General features: G+C 43.5%; 1 protein-coding gene across 1 annotated transcript in view; it reads right to left on the bottom strand.

Moving 5' to 3' along the window:
- Positions 1–16,423, bottom strand: part of LOC124544790 (dehydrogenase/reductase SDR family member 11-like) — an 89,780-nt gene that overhangs the window by 22,769 nt on the left and 50,588 nt on the right. The window contains exon 4 of the mRNA XM_047123472.1: positions 913–1,042. Coding sequence (XP_046979428.1) covers positions 913–1,042 — 130 coding nt within the window. The remainder of the gene's footprint in view (positions 1–912; positions 1,043–16,423) is intronic.

Raw genomic sequence — 16,423 nt, 5'->3', positions numbered from 1 at the left:
TGAAAAATTAATGAATTACTGTGCTGATAAACCTCTTACATTATTTGACTTTCAAACAGCTGAGCAGAACTGAACGTACTCAGACATTTCGCTCTTTACCTATTCTGATCAACACTAAACTGACACACAATATTTTTAGCGCAACGCAATCTGACTTTCAATAATCGCTACAAAAGAATGGCCCTGACTAACAATAACCTATACCTTTCACGAATCACCTCACAAAAATCTTCGTCACTCGAACTACTGCAATACAGCGAGCGCCACTACTGCCAGCTAAATAAAGGATTCTAACTACTGAAGTCACTAACTACCGATAGGCATAGCTAGCAAATGAAAGATTTTGATAGAGAACAAACAATGTATCTACCTTAATAGTGTTGAAAAGTCATAATATATATATCAATTCATGACATCCAGTCAATTTACTGTCTCTGATGGACACACGTCCAGATCATCCGCTCTCAAAACTCCGCCATTTCTCTGCCCACATCCACCACTGCTGGCGGCTCACCTCCAACCGCAGCGCGACGCGCTGTTCACATCCAGCTGCCCAACACTACAATACCAAATCCCAACAATGCAAACCAGCCACAGACTTCACACAGCACAGCCAGTGATTTTCATACAGAGCGTTAGGTGACGTTACCAACGTAAAAACCTAAACAGCCTACTTACAAAATAAATAAACAAACAGCCAAACAAACGTGCCTTGCACCACGTCCTAATGCGCACATCACTAAAATCACAACGTTGTAATGGTCGACGCTGACATAGTACAACGGTACTGCGGGTCAAAAATCAGATCTTAGACGTTGTGTAAGGACTGCACTGTGATCAGTGTTACACACGGCTCCAGCTCCAGAGAGCATTGGGCAACGCTGCTGGCACTTGCGGTACGCCTCAGCTTACCCCGACGCGGATGTTGCTCTTCCTGGCCACCAGGTCCTTCCGCAGGCCTTCCAGCAGAACCCGCACCGCGTGCTTGGTGGACGCGTACATGGCAAGCTCACCGCCCGCCACCGGTGAGTGTCCCCAGATGCTGCAAGGGAGAGGCAGGGTCTTGTAGTACAGACATCACGTACATTCACACTTATCTGCTTACGTCACACATGCTCACACACACACACACACACACACACACACACACACACACACAAATGCGCGTGGCTCTGAGCACTATGGGACTTAACAGCTGCGGTCATCAGTCCCCTAGAACCTAGAACTACTTAAACCTAACTAACCTAAGGACTTCACACACATCCATGCCCGAGGCAGGATTCGAACCTGCGACCGTAGCAGTCGCGCGGTTCCGGACTGCGCGCCTAGAACCGCGAGACCAGCGCGGCCGGCCAAATGCGCGTGATCGTGCACCCAAACATACAAACGTTCATAATTATACACTGAAAAGAAAGTGGTTGGCAGTACTTTCTGATGTTGTCGTCTTTGTTGTCGTACTTGTTGTGTTCTAGCCTTCAGTCTGTCCTGTAGATGTTACTAAATCTCTTCTTAACTACCGCTGCCTACATCCATTTCTACTTACTTACTGTACACAAAACTTGGGCTCGCTCTACAGTTGCTACCCTGACATGCTGAAAGGGAGAGACAGATATTGTAGCATCGCGCGGACATTGAGCGTCGCACATACATTCACTTGATTATATAACACTTACTCACTCAAACATATTGTAATGGAACTACTCACCGCACCGCCTTGCGCCACAAATGGTAGAATACCACATACTAAATTTACAACACGATTCGAGAGTATACAGGGCGTCTGACAGAAGCAGGTGTTAGTGGGTCCGCAACCGATTATATTGAGGTAGGGAACCAATGGTCGGAAATGCATATTTATTGTTTTATGGGCGTACACATGGTACACCGCAGAAGAACAACGTAGCTCGTAGTAACTGTTCCAAGTGACGATCGCCAGTCTCAGTTCACACGTGGCAACGGCGCATGCTGTTCTTGTCCATGAAAGGATATGGTCTTATGACGTCACTGCACCAGCCCACTTCGATGTTAATTTTAACTAGCACCTGAACAACACGTAGCCTCTTCGTTGGACTGGAAAGGGAGGTTCTGTCCTATGACCAACGCGATCGCCGGAATTCACAACCCCGGACTTTAACCTCTGTGGTTACGTCAAGACTTGGTGTACGAAAACCCCGTGGGAAAGAATGAAGACCCGCTCGCTGGGGTGACAGCTGCCTGTCTTCTGGAACAACAGTCACCAGGGATCTTTGAGAGAGTGCGGCCACGCAAGCATTGAGACTGGCGGTCGTCGCTTTGAACAGTTATTATTAGATACGTTGTTGTTTTGCGATTTACGCTGCATATGTCCGTAGTACAATAAATATGTATTTCTGACCATTGGTTCCCTATCTCAGTATCAGTATCACCCGTTTCAATTTCACCCAAAAAGGTCTGATACACCATGTATAAAAAGCAATTACGCATTTAGCGTAATTTTTACAACATTCCGCAACTAAAATATCCTTATACACTCTAAAATAAGAAAAAGGAACGGATTATCCGAATGAGACGGTAATAGGTGGAGATGTACGCGTAGAGGCAAACAAATGATTACGATTTCAGAATTGAATGGTTTATTCAAGAAAAAGAGCTGCACAAATTGAGCAAATCAGTAACGCTCTGCACCACCTCTGATCCTTACGTAAGCAGTTATTCGGCTTGTCACTAACTGAAGAGTTCTTAGATGTCCGCTTGAGAATATCATGCTAAATTCTGCCCAAATGGCGCGTTAGAATGTCTACATCCTGAGCTGGTTGTAGGGCCCTGCCCATAATGTTCAAACTTTCTCAATTGGGAAGAGAACTGGCGATCTTGCTGGCCAAGGCAGGGTTTGTAAAGCACGAATACAGGCAGTAGAAACTCTTGCTGAAATGCAAGACCAGAATGGCTTGCCACGAAGAGCAACAAAAGAGGCGTAGAATATCGTCGATGTAGGGGCTCCTTCAATGAAACGAAATAGCATCCATGACCATCACTCCTGGTTGTCGAGCCGTATAGCGAAGACAGTCAGGTTGATATCCCATCGCTGTGTGCGGTGACTCTAGATATGTCTTCACTGGCCACGGAGGTTCATTTCTAAACGGAACTGATCTGAAGACAATCCTCTTCCATTCGATGACATTCCAGGCCGAATATGCCCGACACAACTGCAATAGAGGCCAATAGTAGTCGGCGCAAGAGGCGCCGTAAGCTCACCCCCTTTCTGTGAGCCGCCCATTAATGGTCCTTGTTGTCACCGAAGCCCTAGTTGCACTTGAGATCGATGATGATGGTGAATCCGGGCTCTGATTGCCTCTCTGACGACTGCTCGGTCCTCACGTTCTATGGTCTCTATAGGTCGACCGCTTTTTTTCTGAAGCTGTGTTCGGCCCTAATTCACCCATTCCTGCCAACATCCTCGAACAGTGGTATCGCTCCTATTCAAACATCGAGCGATTCGCCGGTTACCAGCTTCTTCATACCCAACCACACGTCGTCTCTCAAATGCTGACATTTGGGTATAATGTTCAAGCGCCTATCTGTGAAGCATAGTCACTGTCAAACTGAGTACACGGAATGAAATTCGCAAAGACTTTATGTCCTTGTATCGACGTGTCTCCTGTTTACTATCCTTGCCAGCTACGAGGTGAAACTGCGCTCCAGCGTGACATACTCAACCATCGACCGCCAAAGTTCACAGTTTTGCATTTTCCGTCGATAGCTGTATGAATATCAGTTTGTGGCCGATTAGCATAACTCCTTTGTGATGCGCAGTTTTTTGTCTTTAAGTGTATATTTATAAACAGAATACATGTATTTAACTTGAAATGTATCGTTATTTAAAAACATTATTACTTTTATATTTTCGATGTAGTTCAAAACTGCAATTCCATCTGAAGTTACTTACATTTAAAGTTATTACGATCATATTTAATGTTTCCGGTAACAGTTTTCAGAAGTAACTAAAAAGATATTTTTTTTACATCAACAATTAATCATATGTAAGTTTCGCTGGATGTAAAACATGTAATTAGAGCGTTTTTAAATTGTTATCCTAGCTGTTGTACCGCTGGTCAACATTGCTGTGAGGTGCTTAGTTGAGTTGTTTGTGTCCTATGGCGCTAAGAACTGGTCAGTTTTGGAGTTGTTTAAACATGTTAAGGAGAGGTTTTTCACGCACCAGTCTTTTTCGGGAATTTCGACTTTGCAGCCGTGAAAAATTATTCTGTGTGCTTGCCCATTTTGGTTCAAAAAATCAATTTTTTTAAAATTGCATTTTTGGATCCATAAAAGTGTTTAGAATCCACCCTTAAACGGTTTTTCCGAACACGGAACGGAAATGTTTGTTATTCGCGGTTGAACAAAAAAATGCACCTGCTTGAAATCGGTCTTTTTCACGCACCAGTTTTTTTCGGGAATTTCGACTTTGTAGCCGTGAAAAATTATTCTGTGTGCTTGCCCATGACTAAAGCTGATAAACTGATCAAGGAGCTTACGACGCACTACGGCTTGGGAATCCGACGGCATTCCAATTCGGTATGATGAACGTATTTCCACAAGTGTTCGACGGATGACCAACGAAAACACCAAAATTGTCCGGCTGGGGAAAAAGTTGGTGCAAGTGGTGCATTGCAGAGGCTACTGCACATCTGGACGAATATCAACACGACCAGCCTCTCTCCAAAGAAGTTCTACAAGTGATTCATCCGATCTACGAGGCCCTTTCGCTGGACGAGTTATTGTATCGGTGCTTGGGAGCAAACATCCAAAATTCAAATGAAAGTTTGAACGCGTGTGTTTGGAAGTTAGCCCCCAAGCATTTGCATTCTGGTGCGGAGACTGTGCGACTTTCCTGGCAGTGAGCAGCTTCAACGAAGGATATTCAGCAATTCTGAAGACCATGACAACGATGGACGTCACCCTGGGACTCTATTCCACGCAGTTCGCCAAGCATTCGGACGACCATCGGATTCAAGCGGCTGAAAACCGCTTGTCACCGGCCGTACAAGCGGCTCTGGAGCAGCGCAGGATAGCCCAGATCGAGCACAACGCCCGCTATGAGGAAGAGGAAGGACTAGTTAATGGACCCGGAATAGCAGTTTGAATCTAAGTTGCATAATATTGCATTAATATGCAGTCAAAACTTCAAACGCGTTTTTCTCGAAATGACATTTTTTATCGTGCGGTATGATAACTTCAAATCTACTGAACCGATTGGCATGATTCTTTGTTTCCGACGAAGCTAACTAAATTGTCTAGGAGTTGTACCACTTTTATTCCGATCCATCAACTATAAATATTTTTAGTTGGCCGACGAAGTCGACAAATCGATGAAAAAACCCTATTTTTCAAATGGCCGCCATTTTGTTTCCTATGATCCAAATAACTTAAGCGAGGTACAACTCCTAAGGAATCTTACATACTTCGCTAACGTCAGCTCAATTTTGATTTCAGACGAGCCGGCTGACCTGTGACATACCGCGCGTGGAGGTCTACATAGAAATTTTGTATCGTTCCGACGGCACTTCTACCTTAGCTCTTCGACATTTCCGGTCGAAAAAATTCCAGTTTGTAGAGGAAATATCAATAAACATTTTGATCAAATTTGTCATTGATATCTATAACACATCCTGAGAAAAAATTCTCAAAGAACATGCTTTTTTCGGGCCAAAGATAGTAAATCTCCCCTTAAATTGCGCTGACTGGAAGACGTGTAATTTATGATGGTTATTAAAAATTAATGTGAAGATATAGTTTCCTGCAATATCTATATTATTTTGTTGTACATATTACAAAATTTAAAACCTTACCTCCTCCCGAAAGAGGAAGAACTAAGTCACTATACAGAGAGCCAAAGAATAATTCATCAATCTGCAAACGAGTTCTGCATGTTAAGTACAAACCAGTAACACTATTATTCTATCTGCACCTGATCGTACAAATATGCATCTTTTAAGCCTATCAAGATTTTGTGAAGCTTACTACTGACATCCTACGAACGCTAAAGTGCGGTCTCTCCCGCCAACAGTGCTTTCTGGTGCAGACAATCCCTGCTACCATTACAAAATGTATCAATGCGAAGTCTTTCCCGCTCTTTTCTTAAAATGCATCGTTTTTAAAATTATATCAATGTGTGGTCTCTTCCGCCAACAATACTTTGGTGCAGACATTCCCTGCTACCACAATTATTTCCAAAATGACAAATATTAATTATTCCTGCTTAATCCTATTAATAAAATATAAACATCTTGTGGTTTGACAATAGACAATAGAAATATAAACTTCTTACAACAAGGGTCGCTTTGAATAAAATGTTCTCGGGTTTCCAACCGCCTCAATTGGTTAAAACTACACGAGCTTTCGGTCAAGCACTCCTTGGCCATTTTCAAGTGTTATGACTGCCAGTGGGCTGTTGGTGAGCCCTTATATACGCAAACATTGGTGCATCGTGCAAGAGTAATATCAGACGACGACAACCTGCCCCACGAACTGAGCCACCTACGCAAGGTTTTCAGGAATAACGGCTACAGCACCCATCAAAGAAGTGATTTCTGGGAAATATCGGAATAAGACCACCGACGGAGAGCAGGAGAAGAAACTTGCTTTGCTGCCATTCGTCAACGCAGGAAAGAACATAAGAAGTATTATCGCCTACGCTATCCAGATAAATCTGCGTTAGCTGAGCATGCGTTAGAAAACGGTCACCGCATAAAATTTGGTGATACCTCTGTCGTGGCTCGCACTAACGGTTTCTGGGACAGTTTAATAAAGGGAGCTATTGAAATAAAAATTACCACAAACACCCTGAATAGAGACGGTGGGTTACAGCTCAGCGCTGCATGGGATCCAGCGATCGTGCGGCTGAAGAGGGCACATCGAACGCCGACTCAAAACATGCCCATATATGGCAATGTCACGGACACCAGTGACGTCACAGCCGGCAGCTAGCGTATATAAGGGCGCACCAACAGCCCACTGGCAGTCATACCACTTGACAATGACCAAGGAGTGCTTGGCCGAAAGCTCGTGTATTTTTAAGCAATTGGCGCGGTTGGAAACCCGAGAACATTTTATTCATTGTTATCGCTGCGAGACTCTGCATTCATAAATAGAAGGGTCGCTTTGATTCAGCTCTCCAGTTTACGCTATTGTGCGAAAGTCTCTTAATTTCTGTATAGTTGCAGCGACCTACAACTTTTGAATCTGCTTACACTATTCAAGCCGTCCTTTCTCTACGATTGTTACCCATTCACTTCTCTCCGTTGACGATTCCTCGGTGCCTCTGCATTTATTCTATCCCTTCTGTTAGTCATTTCTTTTTTCTGGACCTCGATTCAGTACCTTCTCATTAGTTATTCGATCTAATCATCCAATCTTCAAAATTCTCCTGTGGTACCACATTTTAAATGCTTCTATTCTCTTCTCGTCCAAACTGTTTAATCGTCCACGTTTCTCTTCCTATAACGCAACATACGAGAAAAACACTTTCAGAAAAGACTTCCCAACACTTAAATTTATATTTGTTGTTAATAAATTACTCTTTTCAGAAACGGTTTTCTTGATACAGCCAGTATACATTTCATATTCTCTCTAGTTCGGCCATCACCATGTATTTTGCTGCTCAAATAGCAAAACTCATGTTACCTTTATTGTCTCATTTCCTAATGTTTTTGCCTCAGAATCGCCTGATTTAATTCAACTACATTCAATTATCCTTCTTTTCCTGATATTCGTCTTATGGCCTCTTTTCACGCTCTTTACCATCTGTGGCTGAATTACGGTGTCGCTGCCAAACCTCACAGTTTTTATTTCTCTTCCATCAACTTTAATTCCCTCTTCAAGTGTCTGCTTTGTTACTTTCACCACTCTTTCAATGTACAAATTTAGTAGCATCATGTATAGGCTACATCACTGTCTCACTCTCTTCTCAACAACTGCTTCGACTCTTATAACTGCAGCTTGCTTTCTGTACAAGTTTTAGATAAGCTTTCGTTCCCTGTATTTTATCCCTACTACCTTCAGAATTTCAAAAAGTGTAGTCCAGTCAATATTGTCTAAAGCTTTCTCTAAATCTACAGAAATCTTTATTCATCCTAGGATACGTCTTAGTATCATTATTGCTTCCAATAATCTCTGGAATCCAGACTGATCTTCCTGGAGGTCAGCTTCTACCAGTTAATCCATTCTTCCGGAAATAATAAATAATTCGTGTCAATGTTTTGCAACAATATCTTATTAGCAGAGGTTGAAAATACCGCTTCAGTCGTAAGTTACTTTATTTCCACCCAACCGGTTTTCGACTGTTAGCCCATCTTCAGGTGTCGTAGCAGTGCTGTGGTCCCCGAGCGCCGCGTGTACCAGGCGCGTTATGCTGCCTATGAGCGCAGAACAGGGAGTCTTATTAAACTGATGGTTCGGCAGTGTGAACACCTGTCAGCATCTACCTTTTATTTACAATTTTAGTATCAGTTATTATATTCTTCTTGAATGAGGGTATTTCGTCTGTGCCGGCCGAAGTGGCCGTGCAGCTAAAGGCGCTGCAGTCTGGAACCGCAAGACCGCTACGGTCGCAGGTTCGAATCCTGCCTCGGGCATGGTTGTTTGTGATGTCCTTAGGTTAGTTAGGTTTAACTAGTTCTAAGTTCTAGGGGACTAATGACCTCAGCAGTTGAGTCCCATAGTGCTCAGAGCCATTTGACCCCATATTTCGTCTGTTCCATATATCTAGCAAAACCGGTGGAAAAGTTATCATGGCTGGCTCTCCCAAGGGAGTAGGAATGTCGTCTTCTGTAAGGACCTTTTTCCCAATTACATCTTTCAGTGCTCTATCAAATTATTCTCGCAGTATCTTGTCTTCCATTTTATCTTCATTTACGTCTTCTTCCCTTTCTATATGTTTGCGATCAAGCCCATTTCTCTTTTAAGACCCTTTTCCATATTCGTTCTATTTTTCAGCTTTCCATTCTTCGCCTAGTATTGGTTTGCGATAAGAGCTCTTAAATCTCATACAAATTCTTCTCTTTTCTCCAAAGATCTCTTTAATTTTCCTGTATCTACTTTTCCCCGTAGTCACCCACGCGTCTACGACCTTACATTTTTCTAATCAAACCTGCCTAATTATTAACACTTTCTGTCAATCTCATAGTTTTAGACGTTTCTCTTCCACTTGAGACTGAAGCTAACGCTTGTGTCGATCTTTCTTTACGAGTAAAATTATGCAGATAGTGAAGAGCAATTTTCCTGTCATTTAACAGAGAGAAATTGAAAAACCCACTGATGATGCTGTAACTTCAGCGAAACACGTCCGGATAGAAAAGAAGAAAAATGTGTCTTTACTGAAGGCAAAAACATAAAAAAAATTAGTCTCTATTCAGGTTTGCCAATTTTATATTTCCTCTTTTGTCATTTAAATTCGATAACTCGCGTATCATCCAAGGATTTCTACTGTGCCTTGTCGTTTTTCCTGTTTGACATTCTTCTGTGTTCACTATTTCGTCTCCGTTGGTGCTTGTTATCGCACCATAATTAAAGTTTCTTCCCGTTCCGTTTCACATATGGAGGAAATGCTAAGTTACTGCTTGTTCGTTTCCATGAGAGCCTAATTTTATTTACTCGATCTTTAAAGCGCTGATAAGTAGGAAACCGAAGAATATTTTTAGTTTCCCAGGAAGTTCACGAGGTATTTACGAATCATTTCATCGAATGTCACACAGTTAATAATTTTCAACACTTCTCTTACACTCAATCGCCATCAAACAAACGTGTGACCATTCGAACATCCCTTTTTGGGGTAGGGAAGACCGGGGTTAATTGTTACATGGGGCAACACGCTCCATGCGACTTTCGAGCTAAGTGCTGATAGCAAAGCACTTTCTTTCCAGTAGATGAAAGCATCTGGTACTACAGTCCTCATGTCTATATTAGAGAGACAGAGACAGGGGACGTTGTTTCTGTTTCTGGAATTCTTTCTTCTCCAAGTATTTTTTTAATAGCAACATAGCCTTTCTGTACATCAGTTCAAATGTTGTATCATGTGAAAGCTCTAACTTCCAGTGAGTAATAAAACGTTTAAAATTTCTCTACAACAGAAAATTGATGCTCACACGTAATTGAATATGAAGTGGCGATGTATGAGACAGTGTGTTACAACTCATTGAGCCCAGTTATTACGATGTAACAACCTGCCCAATGTCGCATGCAGTATTTTACTGTGCATTTTCATTTCGAAGGCAACATGAGATATTACAAAAAGAAGACCAACCGAGATACAACACCAGAGGAAACATATACTAAAGCAGCAAAAGAAGTAATGCCAGATCGCCAGTAATTTGTACAAATGAAACCATTTTCTACAATAGTGATAACGCGTTACATGTAAGAGAAGAAGAACAACGTGCAATGCAAAACTGTGACATTTTTATAGATGTTTTATAAGATACACTACGTGCAACAACTTAAATGGTTCAAATGGCTCTGAGCACTATGGGACTTAACATCTATGGTCATCAGTCCCCTAGAACTTAGAACTACTTAAACCTAACTAACCTAAGGACATCACACAACACCCAGTCATCACGAGGCAGAGAAAATCCCTGACCCCGCCGGGAATCGAACCCGGTAACCCGGGCGCGGGAAGCGAGAACGCTACCGCACGACCACGAGTTGCGGACTGTGACAACTTACCCCACCTACTGTAACGACGTGTAACATTCTGGGGCGCATTGTTACAGTGAGCGTGAGTGACATTTTTGATAGCTGGCTTAAGGAAAAAATATGCAGTGAGTCTATAACAACGGTAACATCATAAGGTATTTCGCATCAAAATAGCCCTATAACCATCTTGTACAAAAGTTACTGAAAACATCTTAAGATCTATCCGCAGTGTATTCTACATTCAGCACCCACTTACAGTATGGCTTCATACACAGGATGATTCGAAGATACGCAAATATTTTAATAAGTTATTCCATAAGTAAAACTACAGAAAAAAATTCATATAAACATAGGTCCGCAAATGTTTAGTTACTGAGATACGGCTAATAAAAGATTTTGCCTGAATTTAGCAAACTTCGCTAATATGAAGCCATCGCAAAACTACGAGGTTAAAGTAAAGCACGATTTCGATTTATTTTGTTGTTACTGGTCTGGTGAATCTAATAAGTACCAGACGTTTATCTGCAGTAGTTTTCCAGAACATCTAGAGAAGCAAAGATTATTATACAAGTAAATTTTCTTACGTTTATAATAACATATTAAAATATTTGCATATCTTCGTGAATCAACTTGTATGTGTCATACACTTGGCGAGTGTTCAGCTGTGTTCTGTACAAAAGTTTTGCATATAGTTTCTTTTGTAGAAAAATTTCCACAGTATTTTTGCCATATATCAACACCTGTCATTTGCTTTACATACAAGTGAGCCTATAAGGTTCTTCGTATCCCTATATCCAATCCTCATATTTTTACTGCGAAATACATGACTGACTCATCATTCCAGAAATCACGCGATACTACACTTTTACACCCCGTGAAATCTTATAAGTTTTTATCCCTCTATATTAAGAGCCAGTTGCCAGCTTCGCACCAGACATGCATTTTCTCGTATAAAACTGCGTCATCAGCGAGAAGCCTGATATTGTGAGAATTATTATCCACCAAGCCACTAATGTGAGCGGGTGATTCTGAAAGTAAGGTGACTTTGTTTCTCCAGTCATTGTTATTCATAGTAGTGAGAGGAAACTTATTTTACAACATATTTTGATATGAGTGGAAGTCAAATGAAAAGTAGACACCCAGTAAAAAAGGTTCCATTTAAAAGTAATCAACATGCGTGTTAAGACATTCGCCACACTGGGGGATGATCGTTTCCTGTTTCGTGAAAGGCAGTCGGCCGCCGACGTATTCACAACCGCCCCCACTTATACACGTGCTCGTCCGACTGGAATCGAGTCCACGCACGTCATTCTTCAGGTCGCCAAAGACGTGAAAATCAAACGGTGAAAAACCTCGGCTGTACCGTGGTGCTCCCCAACCACATCGCTGGAGCGTAGCCAACGCCCGACTGCAATATGGGAGTGGGCGATTCACGATTCGTGAAAACCGGTGATTCACAATTTCAACTTCAGCGCAGTTTCAACTCTAGCAATGGAATTTATGTGCGACAAACAGCTTTGCACAAAATTGTCTCTGGTCATCCTCACATTGCAGACGACTATGATGTAGGGATATAAATGCGTGTATAATGTTACGACAGATGTTTAAACAAGTATGGAAACTGTGCAGCAAAGTAGAAAATATGTAATGAATTAAATAAAAAGAGATTTTTTTGTAAAAATTGTGACGATTTATAGGAGCGCATAGTTTCACGGCGATATGTACTCATACAGGTTTCTCGGGCCACCAGCTGCGTCAACTGGTTTAAAATCCACGAGCTTTCGGCCGAATACTCCTGGACATTTGTCAAGTGGTGACTGTCTTCTGGTTGCCGCTGCCGTCCTTATATAGCCGCCCTGACTTCCGTGACGTCACTGGTACGGGGTCCGGCACCGTATATGTTAACGGTTGCGTAGTGCGGCCGCCGCGCCCGCTTCAACCTGCTGATGGCCGGGTCCCACGCTGTGCTTAGCTGCAGGCCGCCGTCTTTATTGAGCGTGTTGTCACAAATATTTATTTCGATCACTTCTTTTATTACGCTACCCCAAAAACTGTTAGTCCATGTGATAATAGATGTCTCGTCGAATGCAGTACGATGACCGTTTTCTAATGCATGCTCTCCTACCGCTGATTTCTCTGGGTACCGTAGACGAAAACATCTCTCGTGTTCTACACAAGGCTGTTCAATGGTACGCACAGTCTGTCCGATATAGAACCGTCCACACCCACATGGTATTTTACGACGGCTGTCCAGAAAGTAAGTTACGATTGATTGCGAAATGAAAATCACAGTGAAAATCAGAAATGTTTCGTTTGTAACAGTTAGCTACACCTTTCAGCTACTTCTCTACGTAGTCGCCGTTCTGACTCAGACATTCGTCGTAGCGTTGTACCAACTTTCCAATACCATCATAGAAGGCAGCCGCCAGTGCTTTCCGCCAGTTCTCTACGCTGGCCTAAAGCTCGTTGTCTGTGCCAAAATGTTGTCTTCATAGCCCGCGGTTCGTTTGAGCAGAGATGAAACTCAGTGGGAGACAATTACGGGCTGTATTGTGGGTAACCAAACACTTCCAATTGAAACGATGCAGGAACATCTTCATTGCCCCTGCAGAATGAGGCTGAGAATTGTCTTGAAGAAGAAACCGCACGACTGTTATGTAATGTTGGTTGCATAGCTTCAGGGGAAACTCTCACCAGGCCCTCGTACTTGGCGGGAGACACTATTTTCTATAACATCTTTACGCGCTCACTAAGAGCTCAGGAATGAAAAGAGCGACATAATTCTACCTAGAGTCATACTAGAGACACTGCCCAACACATCTTTGCAAAGCTTTATCGGATTTTCATAGTCGTTTCCATTCCGTGACCGATCGTAACTTACTTTCTGGACAGCCCTCGTATATACTCCGGGCGTTCTGAGGCCTACGTCGTCTTTCACAAGCCTCAAGAGTTGTCGAATTTTTGCTGAAACTCTGAAGACCGAATCGATTTTATGCCTCTTTAGGAGCCTGCTTATCTTTCCTGCTATTGAGTCACATAACGGCAAGAACGCAAATTTCGTCGAGTCATCCTCGGAGTCTTTCAGCTCACGTACTTTCGGTTGTTGTAGCCGTTTTCCTTGAATACTTCCCGTAAGTGGCCCAGTTCCTTCGGCAAGCTTTCAGAATCTGCGACGGTTTCGGCTCGATGCACTAAGGTCCTCAGAACAGAACTTTTCTGCGACGGATGATGATAGCTGTTAGCGTGCAGATAACGGTCTGTGTGGGTGGGTTTCCAGTAAACGCTGTGGCTGAGACACCCATTTGCTTTGCCGCGGACGAGGATATGAAGGAACGGCAAGTCACCACCTGTCTCTACGTCCATCGTCAACTTATTGTTGTCATGGATGTTGTTAATGTGGTCCAAGAATTCTCCCAGCTTTTCACGTCCATCAGACAACGAACGTGTCGTCGACGTAACGATAAAAGCAACGAGGCTTCTCAGGAGCCGTATCCATGGCGATGTTTTCAAAGTACTCCATGAACAGTTTGGCCACAACTGGGTCTAATGGGCTTCCCCTCGCAACGCCGTCCGTCTGGTTGAAATATTCTCCATCACACAAGAAATACGATGACGTCAGAGTATGCTTGAATAAATCCACAACACTGTGGTCAAATAACTGGGGCCGGCCGCTGTGGTCGAACGGTTCTAGGCGCTTCAGTGCGGAAGCTCGCGGCTGCTACGGTCGCGAGTTCGAATCCTGCCTCGGGCATGGGTGTGTGTGATATCCTTAGGTTAGTTAGGTTTAAGTATATCAAAGTCTAGGGGACCGATGACCTCAGATGTGAAGTCCCATAGGGCTTAGAGCCATTTGAACCATTTGAAATGACTGGGAGAGCAGATCGAAAGAGTCTTTAATGGGAACGCGCTTGAACAATGACACTACATGAAAGCTGACCATAATATCCCCTTCTCCGAGACCCAGGCATTTAATTCGACTGATGAAGTCGGCTGATGTGGAGGGCACAGTGACAAACGTGCGGGGTAAGGAGGTTGGCCAGATGTTTCGCGGGTCTGTAAGTCAGCGACGCATTGGTGCTCACGATGGGGCGTAGAGGAGTGTTCTTCTTGTGAATATTTGGAAGGCCATACAATGTAGGTGGTCGAGGTGCCAGAGGGGGGAGATTTTTGATGACATTCTCTTCCAGCGAAGGCCTCTTGAGAAGGTCCGACGTCTTCCTCATTATTCTTGAAGTTGGGTCCTTTGACAGTTTTAGATATGTTTCCTCCTCCAGCATCAACCGAATCTTCGCTTTACAGTCGATCCGTTCCATAAAGATGGCTGCATTTCCCTTGTCAGCTGCCAGGGCTACGTGGTGTGGATCGTTGCGTAGTTGACGAAGACCATTACGCTCAGCTCGTGTCATGTTCGAAGTCGGCGGCTTAGGTTTAGAAAGAATGAGGCTCGTTTCTCGGCGAATTTCTTCTGCAGTTTCACTGGGTATCTTGTGAACCGCTTGTTCCACACCACTTATTATGTCAGCAAAAGGGATACTCTGCGGCGGTGGTGTATAATGAAGTCCCTTCCTGAGAGCCGACGCCGGCCGTCGTGGCCGAGCGGTTCTAGGCGCTTCAGTCCGGAACCGCGCGACTGCTACGGTCGCAGATTCGAATCCTGCCTTGGGCATGGATGTGTGTAATGTCCTTAGGTTAGTTAGGTTTAAGTAGTTCTAAGTTTTAGGGGACTGATGACCTCAGATGTTAAGTCCCATAGTGCTCAGAGTCATTTGAACCATTTTTTTGTTTGAGAGCCGACATGTCACGCGCGTCGATGTTTCTTGTCGTCATGTAGATAACGGCCCGTTCAGTTGTTTTCCGCTCTGCTCCATACTGTTGCTGTGAAAGCCTTTCTGCCTTTCTGTGGTTGTCCACTGTGATGACATTTGTTGTGCTACTGTGGCTGCATCAATCCATTCCCAATCCAAAGCCGAGTGTGACTCCGACAACAGCAAGTGGACGGCCATTAGCACGCGTCCGTTTGTATCCAATTGATTTCTAATATGACGTATCCTCTCTCGCATCAGGGCGAAACTGGCACGACGAAATATTCTCTTGGCAGCAGCTGTGTTAATATGGTGGCTCACGTAGGCAAAACATGGGATAGTCTTCTCTTCACAGCAGCGTAATAGAAAGGCTAGAGAACTTAATACATTAGCCTGCTTAACACGCAGCTTCCCCAGGCGTCTGATGCTGCGCCACGTTCCCTCCCCCTATGTAACATATGAGTAGATAGTTTCACGGCGATATGTACTAATGAAGGTGGATTTTAAACCATTTGACACTGCTGGAAGCCAAAGAAACCTTCATTAGTGATGGTTTACGTTTGTTAGAAATCGCCGGCCAGAGTGGCCGTGCGGTTCTAGACGCTAGAGTCTGGAGCCGAGCGACCGCTACGGTCGCAGGTTCCAACCCTGCCTCGGGTATGGATGTGTGTGATCTCCTTAGGTTAGTTAGGTTTAATTAGTTTTAAGTTCTAGGCGATTGATGACCTCAGAAGTTAAGTTTGAAACATTTGTTAGAAATCGGACCTTATTTCCCGAATACCCTCGTCCATAATAAACTGTTGGTCCACTTTGAAACGTAGGTGTAAGATCCAACCCAATTTAGCAGCACCCTTAATAAGATTAGTGGTTCGGAGAACGCCTTAGTTGCAGGGTGATCTGCACTGGCGATGTCACGCACCACGCTATCATCTGGCGAACCGCAGGACAAT

This window comes from Schistocerca americana, chromosome 8 (genome assembly GCF_021461395.2).
Source record: "Schistocerca americana isolate TAMUIC-IGC-003095 chromosome 8, iqSchAmer2.1, whole genome shotgun sequence".
Lineage (NCBI taxonomy): Eukaryota > Metazoa > Arthropoda > Insecta > Orthoptera > Acrididae > Schistocerca > Schistocerca americana.
This window is presented reverse-complemented; position numbering and strand designations above follow the sequence as displayed.